This window comes from Corvus kubaryi, unplaced genomic scaffold (genome assembly GCF_017639235.1).
Source record: "Corvus kubaryi isolate FWS band 111438036 unplaced genomic scaffold, C.kubaryi_AGA036_p1.0 37386, whole genome shotgun sequence".
Lineage (NCBI taxonomy): Eukaryota > Metazoa > Chordata > Aves > Passeriformes > Corvidae > Corvus > Corvus kubaryi.
Genome location: NW_024581128.1, coordinates 1,041,875 through 1,057,860, shown reverse-complemented (window position 1 = coordinate 1,057,860; position 15,986 = coordinate 1,041,875). Strand labels below are relative to the sequence as shown.

General features: G+C 45.7%; 1 protein-coding gene across 13 annotated transcripts in view; it reads right to left on the bottom strand.

Moving 5' to 3' along the window:
* EHBP1 (EH domain binding protein 1) overlaps positions 1-8,972 on the bottom strand; it is a 212,526-nt gene extending 203,554 nt beyond the window's left edge. For 8 of the 13 annotated variants that reach the window (XM_042036602.1, XM_042036604.1, XM_042036606.1 and 5 more), the window contains exons 1-2: positions 8,705-8,971; positions 7,233-7,645 (exon numbers count right to left, since the gene is read on the bottom strand). In XM_042036602.1, the coding sequence (XP_041892536.1) occupies positions 7,233-7,336 (104 nt within the window). In that variant the 5' untranslated portion in view covers positions 7,337-7,645; positions 8,705-8,971. Of the gene's footprint in view, positions 1-7,232; positions 7,646-8,704 lie in introns of all 13 variants that reach the window. The other 5 variants (XM_042036603.1, XM_042036607.1, XM_042036608.1 and 2 more) reach the window with 2 other exon arrangements.
* Positions 8,973-15,986: the final 7,014 nt, after the last annotated feature.

Here is a 15,986-nt window from a genome sequence, read left to right as displayed (position 1 = left end):
CTTCTACACTGCTCATCTTTACAGGTTTGCAAGCAGCTAGAAACTGTAGTTCAGAAGGGCATGCACTTCTGATTCATCTCAAAAGCTTGTGCACTTTGAAGCCCTACAGTGACAGCACAGGGCACTGACTCAGATTCTGGGTGATTTAGCTGAAGCACTCTAAGATGCTCTTGCCTGCAGCTGTGGCTCATCTCACCGCTCTGGCAGATTTTCCTCCCCATTGCATCAGGGCAGCATAAGGGAGGTGTGCCTGCTCCTCAACTGCTGCAGTTCACACTCGCCTCACAAATGGGAGCTGAAGTTGATGGCACTTAATACTGACGAACCCCGCAGCATTACTGACACCCTGCCTCTGCTTCAGGGCAGAACGCGACTGCTACTTAGGGACAGTGACATCCAGCTCCACTCTTGAATCCAGAAAACCTCATGAGTCAGAGCCTTAGACAACAGCAATGTTAGTTATGGTTCTGCTAATTTTAGCTCGTGCTTAACCCACAGTTCCCAAATCCCTGCAATGCCTCTCCAGGTGCCAAAAGCCACAGCTACCCTGTACCTCAGCTGCCAAAACACACAGCTTCCAGACGAGAAGCTCTGGTGCACTTACAGAAACTGTACGCAGCAGAAAGACATTTTTCAAATAAAGACAAGAGGAAGAAAACAAGGACAGCTTTATTTACCCTACTGCTCTGCGCATATCTTAAAATAAGGAACAAAAGTTCATCTGCACAGTTCCTGTGTTTCAGAGTCCAGCCCAGGACACACAAGACAGACTTTGTGCAGAGGATAGCTCAGGAGCGTCCCACAAGGTAGCAAACAGCCTGTCAGGGCCAGCTTCTACACCAAGGAGCAAAAGGAGAGAGAGGGGCAAGGGAAACAAACACACACTTCACACACTCTCCTTAGAGTAAACCGGGAAAGCTTTTAGAAGTAAATAAACACACACACACACCCGCCCCCATATTCTCAGAAAGCCACCCAAGCAGAATGCTTTTACTACCATAACTGAAGGGTTTGTTTTAGAAGAAGAGTTTCCTCAGACTTAGTCAACCTTACCAGCCTCCTCCTCCTCCTCCTCTCCTTATTCACACTAAACTGTGAAAGGGACTTCAGCTCTCTCCAACCAATTAAAAACTAATTGAAGCAACAGACTGGCACTATACAGCCTGAGCAGTCTAAGAGATGGCAGACTCAGCTCATATGAGGCCTACACAATGTCATAATATTTCATTTTATTTAACCTCATAGCACAAAGAGCTGAAAAGAGTATTCACAAGGATCCAATCCTAAGAAAAAATTTTAAATCTTTATTGCAGTTCAAGTCCACTGGGTTCAAATGAACAGTACACGTTCTTCACTGCATGTGTGCACCACAGTGCCTGCAGGAACAGAGCAAGGTTTTATTTGTTCCAAAAGCTCTGTGAGGAAGTTATGCACACACACAGCTTCTCTCTCAAAAAATAAAGCTGTGTTAGAACACAAGTTAGTGTATTTTATTCATTCAAGGAGACATCTTCACCACTCTTGACCATTAAAATGAAATTTATCTACACCCGGATATAATCAAATGTTTTCTGCTTTTGCTAATTATTTTTGTTACTGCTAGGACAGGAAACAATGTCAAGGAACTGCTGAAAAGAAATCTGTCTCTCAGAGACAAACAGAATTCAGAACAAGTATTTATGCCAAATCTTTCTATCCTACAGACACTAAACTTTGTGCCTGCATCTATCAATGCAGTCTTTTAGCAACTGGACACAGAGTCACAAGCACTCTCAAAACATTGCTGCAAATAGAAAATGAGTTTAAGCATGCAGCACTGACAACCTAAAAGGGCAGCAGCAAGAAAGACTTCACATACACCTGTACTTTTCCTACCCAAATTTCTTTGTTTCCAATATGCAGCCAGCAATTTTGATGAGAAATCCCTAACTTGTGGTCGAAGAACAGACCCGAGGCTGTAAAAGGGGTTAGGAGGGAAGCTTGGCAAGGTAGGGAAGGAAAGCAGCTGGCATTAAGCAGCTGGGATTGGTAGACAACCTACTGACAGAAGTCAGCAGAGAGTCCATAGGAGCAAATCTATGTTTCTGCAAAGAAGGATTTTCTTTTTGATACAAAGAAGAGCGATGCAAAGTGACAGAGGAGAATTGCTTTTATGTGTGGACAGTAAGTGTGTTTTAATTGACTACAGAAAGAAAGGAGGAAGACAGCTGTAAGGCAGCTGGTGGTGATTATTTGGAAAGAGTATGTTTGAAGTAAATTTAAGCCCTCAAAAAATCCTCAGTCAAAATCAGAAATGAATGGCAAAGAAAATGCTGAAGTGCATTTGCAAATGGAGATTATTTAGTGCGGAATCAGAACTCAATAAAACGTATAAGGACAGAGTACAATTTCATTGAGAAGAACAGAAGATAAAACACAGGAGAAATTGCATGGTGCTCTCCTTGCACAGGTTGTACATGTTACAGTACACCTGTATCACCAACACCCCAATCTGATCAAAAACTCCGCAGAGGAAGCCAATGACACAACAGCACAGAGCACAGCAAAACTAATTCAAAGAGATTCAATAGGATCATCCTTTATAGTTAAAAGCAATTAGGTACTCACGAAATCCCCTCTAACAACTGGGCAAAGCAAGAAAATTAATTGAGCAATGTGATAGCCTGACCCCATTGCAGGCAACCAAGGATTCTACAGCAACCAGTTAAGCCCAGTTCTTCTGGTGGCCTTCAGCACTGACGGGTTTGCTGGAAAGCAGCAAGCAGAAGGCAAGCAGATCAGTGTGAACCGTGGAATCTCAAAAAGCTCATTTCTCTCCCATGCACAATGCATGCCAAATCTTAAGATTCCTTCAGCATCCAGTTATGAAACTACAATAGAAGAGGAAAACAGATGGCTAAAGCCTTTTGAAGAAAAAACAAAAAAGAAAAAAAAAAAGATTAAGCCTTACTTCCTTTCCAAAAGAGAAATATGTGTATTTAAAAAGAGAGAACTTGCTTCAGACCATACCTAATCAATATAAAAATAGGCAACTTGCCTCATAGACATGAAGCCTGTCTTCAGTTAAAGCTTCTGAACATAAGTTTAACCCTTTTAGAACATCATGGCTCACTGTACTTTTAAGCAGGATTTAAAAGCAAAGCAGTTCATGTAGATGACAGACATTACACACATTGTACAAAAATAACGTATTTATCTCTAAAGCAACTCCTGAACACAAATCCCATGTAAAAGCCTTGATGTCTACTCTTTTCCAGCCTTTGTAAGCAGTTAGCACCTATGTTCAGGTGAGCAGCTTTCTTGCTCATAAAAGCATCCAATGAACAATGACAAGTTAGGAACTTGGCAACCTCAACTCTCTAACTTCAGCCATTCTCTGTGGAAACCAGTGAATATTACATTTGAAGCCTCTGTTGAGTCCTTGACTTGTGAGATATCACACAACAATAAGGAAACAAAAAAGCCACCCTAAAGAGCTCATGTGTTCAGCAGTAGATGTTTCAGCAGCTCTATAAAACTGCTATCAGAGCTTCAGGTCCAAGTACCAGAACTGATCTGTGGTCCAAAGGAGAAGTTTCCTCCTCTGCTGAGCCTGTATCTCGGACAAGCCTTGACTCAGTTGCCTGAACAGAAGCCTCCAGCAGCTGGGAAGCCCCAGGGTACACAAGAGATTCATGCTGGGCTAGCAGTTTGAACCAGGATCAACAGGAGACCTGGGCTTCTCCACACTGGCAGCTGGGACTGGCAGTACACACAAAGGCATCCCAAACAGGGCCTGACACCAATGTTCAGGCAACTGGACTGGGTCCCCTGCACAAGTCACAGCATTACACCTGCCAGGGATGCCCAGCACACTCCTGCCCCACACAGCAACCCTCTCCTCTGACAGCAGAGAGCAGGAAATACAGCTGTTTCTTTAGATGCCTAAGCAAAATGAATGAGACTGATTTATGGTTTTATTCAGTGACTCTGCGCAGAGGATAAGCACTGAATTAACTCTCTCGTATCACACGTGGTCCTTTCAGGCCAGGGCTGCAGTTCACTGGTGAGGCTGTGTGGAAAATCCTGAGCTGCCCCAGCTTAGTCCAAGGGTAAATGGAGAATGACACACTCCAGCACTTTCAAGCAAGCACCTTTCAAAAAAAATCAACTGCTTATATGATTAATGCAAAGTACTACGTTTTCACAGTAGCAGGAGTCATTAATCCATATTAAAGACCAAGACTACATCCGTTTATTTATTTATTTTTAATGAAAGGTTCTAAATAAACCAACTGTTCAATTTTTCAAAGGTACTGAGCAGCCACAATAATTAGGTCTGGGTCAGTGGGAGCTGCCAGAATGCCACAGAAGTGACTCAGTCTTGTTAATTATCTGAAAAATAAGGAACAGTGACAACACTGGACACTCCATCACGACCTATCTCCCCCAAACACACCACCAATGAGAAGCAATCATTTGAGAGTGGTTGCCTGTAACCATTATTCAGGACAGAAATTATAGACAGGAGAAAAAGCAAGGAAAGGTTTCAGCCTAATCTGGCCAAATGCTGCTGTATGTAGAGATCATCCCATAAAAAAGTGAAGCAGCAACACCACAGCAGTGACAACTTCCCACAGTGCCAGGAGAACTCCAGCAAAAAAAGAGCAGGAGCTATTTTAAATGCTAAATTTAAAAACCAAACCAGACCAACCAACCAACCAAAAAAAAAAAAAAAAAGCAAGCCAACCAGAAATTCACCCAACCTTGCAAACCATACACCATCAATACAAAAATATTCTAACACACAAGTCGTTTTCTGAAGAGTCATAAAAATGCAAATCTAACAGAAGATAGCAGTTCACAAAGAGGCACACAGCCTGTTTTGGTCATGCACAGTCCTTGCTCACAGACACTTCTCAGTTCCAGTGTGTTTATGACTGTGTTGTCATTTATTTTAAAATATGAATGAAGTATTCTTTTCCTCCAGAAACACTGCATTGTTAAAATGCCAGTACATTAAAATAACTTACTGCTTACTACATTTCAATCAAACAAACTACAGACTACAGCACAGACACTTAATATATATTGAGTGCTTTCAGCAAGATCAGCATATGGAGCTAATTTCTTCTGTTTTGTTCTCACATGGGCCAAGCTCAGAGACAAGGCTCAGAAACAGCATGCTGTTTCTCCTGTCAGCATGCACAGAAACTGTATCTTCTCCAAAGTTATGGAGAGACTTAGTTGAAGGCTCTCAGAATACATAAATATTTAACCCTTTGTTTCTATAGAATTTTGACTTAGGAAGTTTGATTATGGCAGAAATATCGTATTTTAGGTTGTGTGCGTAAAGAACATCTTTGTTAAGGTTCTTGAAATAACAGGAAGCAGAATCAAAAAGCTTACAATCAAAGGACTTTGTGAGTTATGTTCTTCCCTATTGTGATTTTTCCTACAATTCATCCACATTTCACCACCATACTGTTCCTTTGTCATAACCAACACAAGCACTGATCTTGCCTGCATTTAAACTCAAGAATATAAAATGAAGTTCAGAAGGATGTCCTTTTTGCAAAAAAATAGCTGCACGTCTGAGGTTTTAAATGGCTCTCTCACTACTGCAGACACAGACATTTTGCTAGGTGGTCACTCTCAGTTATGATTAACCAATAAGCTACCTGTTTCTAAAATAACAAGATACTTCACAAGAGAACTTTTGTGTATGATTTTTTCTTAAACCAAGGAAAAGTTAGATGCAATTCCAATGCAAACATTCCCCTGCAGGATTTATCATTTAGTGCTGAAGCATTCTGCAAATTCTCAGCAACAAGTGAATCAAAATGAAAATGAAACCTAAAACAGCCAAGTTAATGCAAACAGAACATAATAAGAAACCCAACTGCTAAAATAAAACTGATCAACCAAAATTACTGTGGAAAACTCCTTGGCCTCTTTGGGACAGTAGATCCCATGGGATAATCAGGACAGCCTCTTTCAACTTCTACAACATTTCCATTTGTTATTTACTCTGTGAAAGCAAGTTCAACTTCCAAAACAATTCTGTTTCTTAAACATTCTAGGCATGAAGAAAGCTTGCTAAAAAAATCCAAAACGTTTAATCTGACGGTGTTCCTTTAAGACAGAGCAGTGCACAGCCTTCTAGCACATTTGACAGAGATTTCCTACTCCACAAGATAGAATTTAAATTTGTAGAGGCAATTACTCATAACCAGTGAAAGCAGCCAATGCAAGTGCCAAACTTGCCAACAAGAAGAAAGGCCAAGTATTAGAAAGGAGGCTGCAGTTTATTACAAGGCAATTTGAACATCTTGGTCCACAAGGTCTGGAATGTATTTTCTTCATCCCCTGACACTACAAGCACACACTAACGTGAGGAATTATGTCAGTAACATCAATATTCCAAACATATAAAACAGCAGTTATTTATATAATGGAGATCTTTCCCTGACTATTTAAAAGCTGCTTCTAGTCTTGCCTAGCAGATTTATTTAAGCTCACTTTGCACAGGAAAGACGATGTGCCAGACCCACACCATTAACTGCTGTCTAGTCAGTTCCAAAGCCATCCAACTGGACCACCACCACACAAAATTCTTGTCTGACTAAACGAATACCTTAAGGCAATTCCCAAGGACCTGCCTCTTGCCCCTTCCTGTTAAAAGATGGAAAGGATAAAGGAAAAGAAGAAGGAGAAACATGATCTCTTCAGGTAAGGAAGTCAAAAATCAAAACGGGCATCCAACCCACATTATCCCATGACCACCATGCCCAGGACTGATCTCCAGTGCCTCCAACAAGCAACATGAGTGTCAGTAGATAACACTCAGCACAACCAAGTTGAATTGGCAGTTGGAAAATAGCTCATGGGAAATATTTAAAAAAAAAAACCAAACAACACCAAAAACCCAAAACCGACAACCAAAACCACACAAAGTCACAGATGCGAGCTAACAAACATACCCTCCTCTGCAAGGTAAAAACACCACCAGCCTAGAAAATCAATAGCACAGACCAAAACCAGCAGGTCCAGGGTAACCATGCAGCAAAGCCTGCACCCACTGAGAAAGACAAGCAGCTCATGCAGCTGCTTCTGCAATGGGCTGGCAATAGAAGGGAAGGGGATGGAAGAGCAATGCACATACCAAACAATATACAATGAGCAACATCCTTCCTATTTCAGCACCAGCAACTTACTCCATCATTTTTACAGCAACATGAGCCGCTTCTTACCATTTTTTTGTGCACTCAACCATCAATTCCTGGTAAGAGGCCACAAACTGGAACTTGGATGCATGTTTCCCAACACGCTGCAGTCTTTTCCAAACTGAAGCCATGATGGTGAGAAATACCAGTCCTCTTAGACAGCAGAAGCTGTGTGAATACCAATGTAGGTTTCAAAGAGCGTGTGTGCTTGATACTAGCAGATTTATATACAGACACAGTAAAAAGAGTGTGTGAGGAACTTGACGGGATGTCTACAATTCATATTCTGCCTCTCCCCTCCTCAGGGTAAATCCCAGTCTAGCGGAATGGCTCATCACTGGCCAGGAGCAGCATGCAGTAGCAGTAGACAGGTAATGGAAAGGAAGTTCTCTCATGGAATCATCATTCTTCACACAGTAGATGAAGGGAAGACTGCAGGACTGGAAGACAAATAAGACAGGGAGAGAAAGCATTGGTTAATGCACTTCATACTAAGTGCTGCAACTGCACGTGATCTCGTACCTTTCAAACAACTACAAGAACATACCCCCTTCCTGTTGTCATCCACACACAGCCTCCCCCCCCACCACCACTTAAATAAATAAATAAGAATACTGCAGCAATTTCAGGAATTCAAACCACGAGACTGTTCAGAAACATATCAACATATCCTATTATCAGAAGCATCATAATTGGCAACAACAACAAAAAAGGGCAGGTCAGGGCCACACCGAATCCTTATGAAGCATCTCCGGGAAGCAATGCGAAGCGGCTGAGGTGCTGCCAATATGCACCCAGAGGGAGGGACACGGGGAGATGAAGTTCTTTGTCTTGATGACAAAAGGTGTAACAGTTGTTTCCTCTAACACACCTCCCGCTTTCATTTCTCTGTGTAAGGAGAAGGATCAGCCAAGAAGACAGAAAGGGAGTCTTGCTGCTCAAATGCTTGTGCCAGGGTGAGGAGGAGGACGAGAAAGGAAGGGGCATTTCCCGAGTCCAAGCTACCCAGGATCCCCCATCTTCCTCGCTGCATCATATTGAAATGGAAATGTCTCTCCATCCTGCACCGAGAAATGATCATCAGGGACGTGAAAAGGGAGAGGAGAAACCCAGGTGGGTTTCCTCCCTCGAAAGGAAAGCAGCATCTCCGCTGGGTGTGGGGAAAAGAGCCTCTTCATCAGGAATATGGGGAAGCACAAGCTAGCCGCAGCCGGCGAGAAGTCAGGGCAGGATGGCATCAAAGCTGGCGAGGAGGCTACCTGAAGTAGAATCGCCCCCGGGAAGGGGGTCCCCACGGAGCCCCGGGGCGAGGAGCGCCCCGCTCCGCCTCAGCAGTCCGTGTCACCTCCGCGCCCAGCCCGCCGGGGCAGCGCCCCCCGCCCTTGGCCGGGAGCCGGAGCGGTTTAAAAATTAAAACGCCACCGGCAGGGAGCGAGGCGGGGAGCGGCAGCTCCGGGACCGCGGGAGGGGCCGGGCGGCTCCCCGTGCGCGGCACTCACCTGCCGCCGGCTCCTCGCGGGCGGTCCCGCCGGGCGGACGCGCTGGCACCACACGGCAGGCGAGAGTCAGCGCTGCCGCTGCCCATTACTGCAGCAGCCCCTCCGCCGGCAGCGCCCTGCGGCTGTCCCCATCCTCCCGCAGCCTCATGGCGAGCACCGCTCCCCCGCCGCTCTCCGCGCCGGCCGGGCAGACAGCGCGGCTCGCAGCGCGCCTCACGCCGCCACCATCGCTCTCCTACCGGCGCTGCGCCGCGCCGCGCCTCACCCGGCCCGCCGCTCCCCCGCCCCCGCCGCCCGCCGCTCCCCCGCCCCCGCCGCGCCATTGGCCCCGCCGCCGGCCCTCCGCAGCCCATTGGACGTTGCGGCTGACAATCATTCGCGCAGAGAAGGGGTGGGGGAAGACGGGTTTCAGATCCTCACCTCTGTCTCCAGCTCCACCTCTGCTCTGATTGGTCACTCATCCCGAGGAGGCGGGGATAGTTGTGAGGAGAGACCACACGATAGGTCAATGTGGCCGTCTGTCAGCACGAAGACACCCGGCTATTGGCTGTGGTGCTTCCTAAAGCCGCGGTCAGGGCAGGGGTGTGGCGCCGCCGCCGCCGCCGCCCGCGGGACTCACCGCCGCCTCAGGGCCGGGGAGCGGAGGGAAGGGAAGGGAAGGGAATGGCCGGGGCAGGGACGGAGGGAGCCGGGGCGGGAGCCACAGATGCCTTCCGTGAGGTGGGCACGGGGCGGCTGAAGGGGCGAGCGGCTCTGGATCTAGGCGGCGGGAGGGGCGGAGGAACCGCGGCGAGGGACAGTCTCCGCGCTGGGCCCGCCTTGAGGAGGGGTCAGTCAAACGCCGGGCCTGACCCAAGTCCTGCAGCACAGGCCCCGGTCCTTTAGGGGCTCTGGAGTCCGGGTGCGGGTGGGAAATGGATGGAAATTAATACCGCAGGCAGGACGACGTTTCTTTGCTGGTTTAACCTGCGTGCTCAGGCACCCAGGCGGCGGAGGCTGGATGTTGTGCGCAGTTTGATGTTAAAGTATCTGCAAGGGAGAACGGAGCAGTAGGGGGTGATGTGGGATGTGGCTGTGAATTCCCCGTAGTCACGCTGGCTAAAAGCTTCTCCTACACTGCCGTGCTATGAGGGATATGTCGGGACCCAGCTGTAAACCCTCGGTGCTGGGTTCCAGCATAAATGTAAAATTAACCTGTGGCTACTCTGTTTCGCGCTGCTTGTTGCCCATGTTCCCTCTGGACAGCCGCACAGATGTCTTTAAGTTTGGGATCCCAAAGCGCCATTTGCAGTAGGTGAATTCCAGAGTCAGGGTAACGTGGTTGCGTGATCTCTGGGAGCTAATCCTAAACCTTTGAGCCAGCCGAGTCAGAAACTAAGCCAGCTATCAAGTGGAAGCACAGAGAAATAAGGAAGATAATGCAGTGGAGCTTTGAGGGCAGCTGTAAAATTGAAGCCTCAGGGCTTTGCAGTCCTCTGTGTTCTTTCCCATGACAAAACAAATGGAGTGCAAGCCTGATCCGCAGTCTGGGAAGCTCCTTATCCCAGTGTTTTCCTTCTTTCCCCTAAGCTGCCTCTCACTGTGCTGGCATATCGCAGAGGCTGCCAGCATTCAGTGGCTGGAGTGAAAGGAGAGAAAGAATGACTGTGTGGATGGCCACAGGCCTAAGCTGAGCTAAGTTACATTGGAGAGGTTGAATATTTGGGCTATTGAGAAGGTCAGCCCTTTGCTTATAACGTGTTACTCTTCAGCCCTTAGCCCAGCGGCCAGAGGGTGTGTACTTGGAGCTGTCCTGGATGAGGCAGTGATTGTCCTTTGTTTGAAGTGTTACACTGAAATGTTGCAGACAGTTGTACTACTCATACAAATTTTCTTGGAAAATCCGGGGGCTTTTTTCCCCTGAATATTTTTGAAGTTAAAATTTGAAGATTTTGCACATTTCCCTCAACAGATCTGTACCAGTTTTGCAGCTGGTTTATACACACAGAGTAATTCCAACACGCTTGAGGGAGACATCACTGGGCTTTTTAAGTGCAGATCACCTGCTTAGGATTTGGGAAATGAGGCCAGGATTTCCAGAGCACATCAGATGGAGAGCATGCTGTATGGAGCACATAAATGCTTGGTTTTGACTTGGAAAATACCAGATGGAAAACTGGCAGCTGTAAAGTGCATCAAACAAGGCAATTTAAAATTCCAGTGGCCCTGAGGAGATGCTTGGCTCTTCATACCAGAGAAATACCAAGTAATCAGTTGTGCTGATTTTATTTCAAAAGTTACCTTTATTCTGAGTATATAACCAAAAGTTAATCCATGAACTTCTCTGATTTATCTCCTGAATAACCTGCAGCACCCAGGCTAATTCCTATGACATATCTATGACCAAGGTCTTACGTTCCTCAAACTGAGATAGCCATTTTCTGTCCAGTGGAATAAACACAGAAGGTCTGGTGGTTTGTTCAGTGACTTGTGTTTCAAACATCATTATTTATTAACATTTTCCATTTCCTTCATAGCTTTTGGATTCAAGTTACACCGGGCCTGGGAGGTACATGGCATAAGGCTGCTTTTGCCCTCGTATGGGGAGAAATACAACACTGGCAATTATCCTACAAATTATCTGTTTTACAGTTTTTAAGAGCAGCCATCCTCAGTTCTTGCAATTTTGGGGAAGGCCTTAGGAGATTCAAAGGCTTTGAGGAATTACTGTGGGAGGAAGGGCGAGATCTTCAGTTGTAGATTGGAAGCTAGAGGCCACCACAGTGTTCTCAGGTTACTGGACTGAGTCTTACACCACACCAACTCAAAAGCTCTTGTGACTTCTGTTGGCATCTCACAGCCCAGAGGAACCAATAAATGGCAAAAAGGGATTAGCAAGGGCATGAATGAAGAGCCCCTACATCCTCCTTGGGTCAGGCACTCAGATGGGTCAGCAAGGAACCCCCGTGTTGACTTCATTTCCATATTGCAAACATCTCTTGACTGGTCCTGCTGGCCACAAGCCTGGTTTGAGACAATGACCCAGCTCAAACCACAGTTCAGCTCAGGATCTGAGCCGGGCTTTGGGGAAATGGTCACATTTTTACTTAATCCAGTATTGTGAGCTTGATGGTGAAAATAAGCAAAGTTGGTTACACCAAGGTGTCCAGTGCTCTCTTTTAAGGTCAGTAGCTGAGTGAACAACTCTCGTGTGACTCACAGAAGGGTCCTTCTGATCATGAAAAAAATGATGCGTCATTTTATGTACAGTGTCAAATCTCTTCTGCAACAGGAAAAATAGTCATGTGATGAATAGGTAAATACCCTTTTATTGTTTAAAGACATATAATGTGGGTGACAGAACCTATTTAAACCATATTCATGTCAAATCTGCTGCCTTCCTGCTGCCTTCCTTGCCTGTGGAAGGAGGAAATGTATTCATGTATATTTGAGCTCGCTCTCGTCTGTGGTGTTCTGGAAGTGGCATGGGACAGGATGCTGAAAGCTGCTCGAGCTGAGAAGTTGGTGGGGCTGACCAGGGAGGTCCCAGAACAACCTGACCCTCTTCCTTATAAGCAGCTGGTTCCACTGAGGACACCCTTAGTATCCAAAAACCCATACTCTGTGGCTCCTCTTTTCCACTTGCTATCTTGACACTCAGACTCCCTCACAATCTCCACAGAAATCCCTGAGTATTTTTTTTTCTGGATTTTGCCTCCTGCTCCCTGGCTTTGACTGATGGTGGGAGATTTCAAGCTTCCTGTTCCAAGCAGAGACATGATCTATGCTCTACTTCTGTTACTCTCTGTCAAGTTTTAAAGCTCTCCAGCCTCTCCCTTCAACGCCTCGTCATCAGCATGACTAAGGACAGGTTGTTCTCCAATAAAGAAATGACCTTTGCTAGGAATAGCTGTCATAAATCTCCATTTCCCCGTCTTCTGTACATGAGCCTGCAGAAATGTCACTGAGGAAATCAAGGAATTGGATTATGTCAAATTTGCAAGTACATTCCGCGTTCTGAGGCAAAGGGCTGTGTAGATGAGGTTACCTACACCTGCCACGTTTTAACCTCCTTGTATTTCTAAATCCCATCAAACCTTTGATCCCCTGTTAATGAAAGTCGTGGAGAATTTGCTCTGACCTCAGTAATATTTGTAAAGTACCATCCTCCTGCTCCCCAACATGTCCCTAACTGGTGCTTGACACCATAACATTCTGTTCTGTAACAAGTAATGCTACGTTGTCTGCTCTTTTTGTTTCCTCACATCCCAACAGTAATTAAAAAAATACATATATATACGTATACACATATAACTAATCATAATATAGATAGCAAAAAAAAAAAAATTCTTTAATCCTCCCTTCTTCATTGGTTTCTTGCTTGTTGCTGATGAAATTCCACTCAGATGTCTTTCCACATGACCTGGTAACAGCCGACAGCCATTCTGTATTGGAGGGAATAATGTTTTCAATATTCCCTCTGGTTAATATCAGTGACAGTTGAAAGGGTGTGTGGGTATGTGTGTCTGGAATATCCCTTTTTATTTGTGCTCTGAAAGCTTGACTTTGGTGGCCGGGGTAGATGATTCCCACGTTGCAGAATCAGACAGCCCAGCTCCTATCACAGCCTGGAACAAAAGCAGATCATTTCAGCAATACTCCCAGCTGTGCTTAAGGCACAAGGCATAGAAACATCACCATTTGTTCTTGCCTTGCTAGCAAAAGAAGTAGACTTTGGGATGCACTCTGGTGGGCTTGTGTTTTGTTACTGCTCTGGCCCAGGCCAAGGCAGGCAGCCCAGCTTGGCTCTTGCCTGTGGACCAGTTTACCTGTGCAGCATTCCCAGCCCAGGCCAGGTCCCAGCAGAGCTGTGTACAGGCACCCACCCTCTGAAACCTCCTAATCCAGAGTCTGCCCCCTGGAGAGCCCTGCTGCCAAAAGGAATCTGCGGAGACAGCAGCTGGGATAACACACCAGCACCTCTTTCTCATGGATTGTTTGTTCTCCCACTCCTTTTCTGTGGCTGGAGCCTGCACTCGTATGTGGTGAGACCCTGTCATGCCTCCCCTCCAGGCTCTGTGCCACAAGGGGTACCCAAAATGCCAGTTCCCTAAGTGGCAGCCTCATGTCACAGCCCCTTTGCTCCACTGTGACCAGCTTCATTATGCCACCCCAGAGGCACCAGCTACCCCCTGGCCTGCCCCTCTAAATCCCACTGCCCAAAGTCTTGTAGGCAAAGTCAAGCAGGAGAGTTCAAACCAGAGCAGATGAAAAACATCCTTGCCATCTTGCCTTTATCTCCCCTCTCTTGTCTGGCTGACATTCTCCCCAAACCACTCAGCAGTAAGGGGCAAGTTGTATTTATCTGCAGAGGAGGTCAAGGACAGGAGTCACATTCCTGAAATGCAGAAGTTGCAATGCAGTTCAGTCTGTGCAGGCAAGGGCAAAGATGGGGCACTGACGGTGGAGACCCCATGCTGCAGACAGCATTTCCCTGCTCTGGATCAGAACACCCTGGATTAGTGTTGGTTTCTCCAAGTTTATTATCAACTTGCTTTTCAGTCAGTTTGGAATGGTCTGAATGAGTTTTGTCATTGCCTTTTGATATCTTGCTTCTCTCTTCTCAAAAAAAAAAAAAAAAAAAGGGAAAAAAAAGAAAGGAAAAAAAAAAAAGGCAGCCTGTACTTTGTCCATAAATAACAACTTCCAATTTTTTATCATGCTTGGTGTATCCTGTACCCTTTCCAATTCTTCAATACCCTTCCTGTGTGGTCTCCCTAGCCTTTTTTCAGAGTATAATTATGCTTGTATACGATATCCTGCAGTACTAATGAGGCAAAGAATGCCTTCCTCCCTCTCTTTTTAGAATAAACAGCTCATAATGTGGCCAGCAGGACCAGGGCAGTGATCACCCCCTGTATTGGGCACTGGTGAGGCCACACCTTGAGTCCTGTGTTCAATTCGAGCCCCCCAGGACAAAAAAGGCATTGAAGTGCTGGAGCATGTCCAGAGAAGGGCAGGGGAAGAGTCTGGAGCACAGTTCTGATGGGGAGCAGCTGAGGGAACTGGGGGTGCTCAGCCTGGAGAAAAGGAGGCTCAGGAGGGACCTTATCCTCTACAGCTCCGTGACAGGAGGGTGAAGCCAGGTGGAGATCTTTCTAAGAGCTATGGAAGAAAATAAGAGATGGATCAAGTTCAGAGGCAGACTTGTTTCCTGGCTCCCATACCCATTTTACGTGATCCTGGCTATGACGAATCTCTGATTAATCTGCTGTAAATGCTTCATGGTGGCATCTAAGGAAACTGCAGATTCAGTGGTGGGAAGGTCAAGGAGTGAAGGCTGTACAGCCCCATGCAATTTTTTCCACTGTGAGCCTGTTTATCAGAGAATCAGTAGCTGGACATGCAATCAGAATAATAAGCTGGAAAAATGTAAAGTCTTTTATCTGCATTTCTGTAACTACCAGAGAAATCATAAAATGTAACACAGCTGTCTTTAAAGATTATGCAGGAAACTCCTCTTTGCCCAAATATAATATATGTCATCTTTCAAGAAAATGCCTAGTTAACTTTGGATCTACACCATCAGTCATCCAGGCAGTTCATCAGTATCAGGGGTACATTTCCTTGGAGCACAGGCATTAGGAATGCACAGGCCATCATAGATCAAATCTGAGGCTTTCTTGGAAGCCAGTGGAGAAGCAATTACCTTACAGATGTGATAAGACAATCCATTACACAAAAAGGTGCTCCTAGCAGACTAGGGGGAAATTTGTAGCTAACTGCTTGTACAACCAGAATCTCAAACATCACACAATAGGACATTGGTGCTTGAGGGAAAGTATCTTAAAGCACAGAGCGGAAATATGTATGTGTGGTGTGGCCTTCATCCTGGAGAAGAGGTACAATTATCACAGTTACAGCTCATGAAAATGAGCCCCAAGGACCTGCTCAAGTATGCAAGACATTCAAGTGGACAAGAGTTTGCAGTAATGGTGTTGGGCAGGCATGAAATGGTGTGGAGAGACTCAGCTTTGAGAGGACAAGCAATTAACTGTGTTGTAAAAATGACTGCAAGGTTTCTTTCGCCTATTTTTAATACCTCGGCAGACACCCAGTTTAGATAAATATCTCTAGTTAATCTGGAAAATAAACTAGATAATCACAGCCAAGTTAGATAATTCCAGACTCAGAAACTGTTCTTCATTATGCCCAGATTAACCCACAGGGGTTTAAATGGTGTTGCAAGTTATTTTTAACTGAGTTATCACTAATCTCCCTCTATACTTTTTAGGCTGTATAA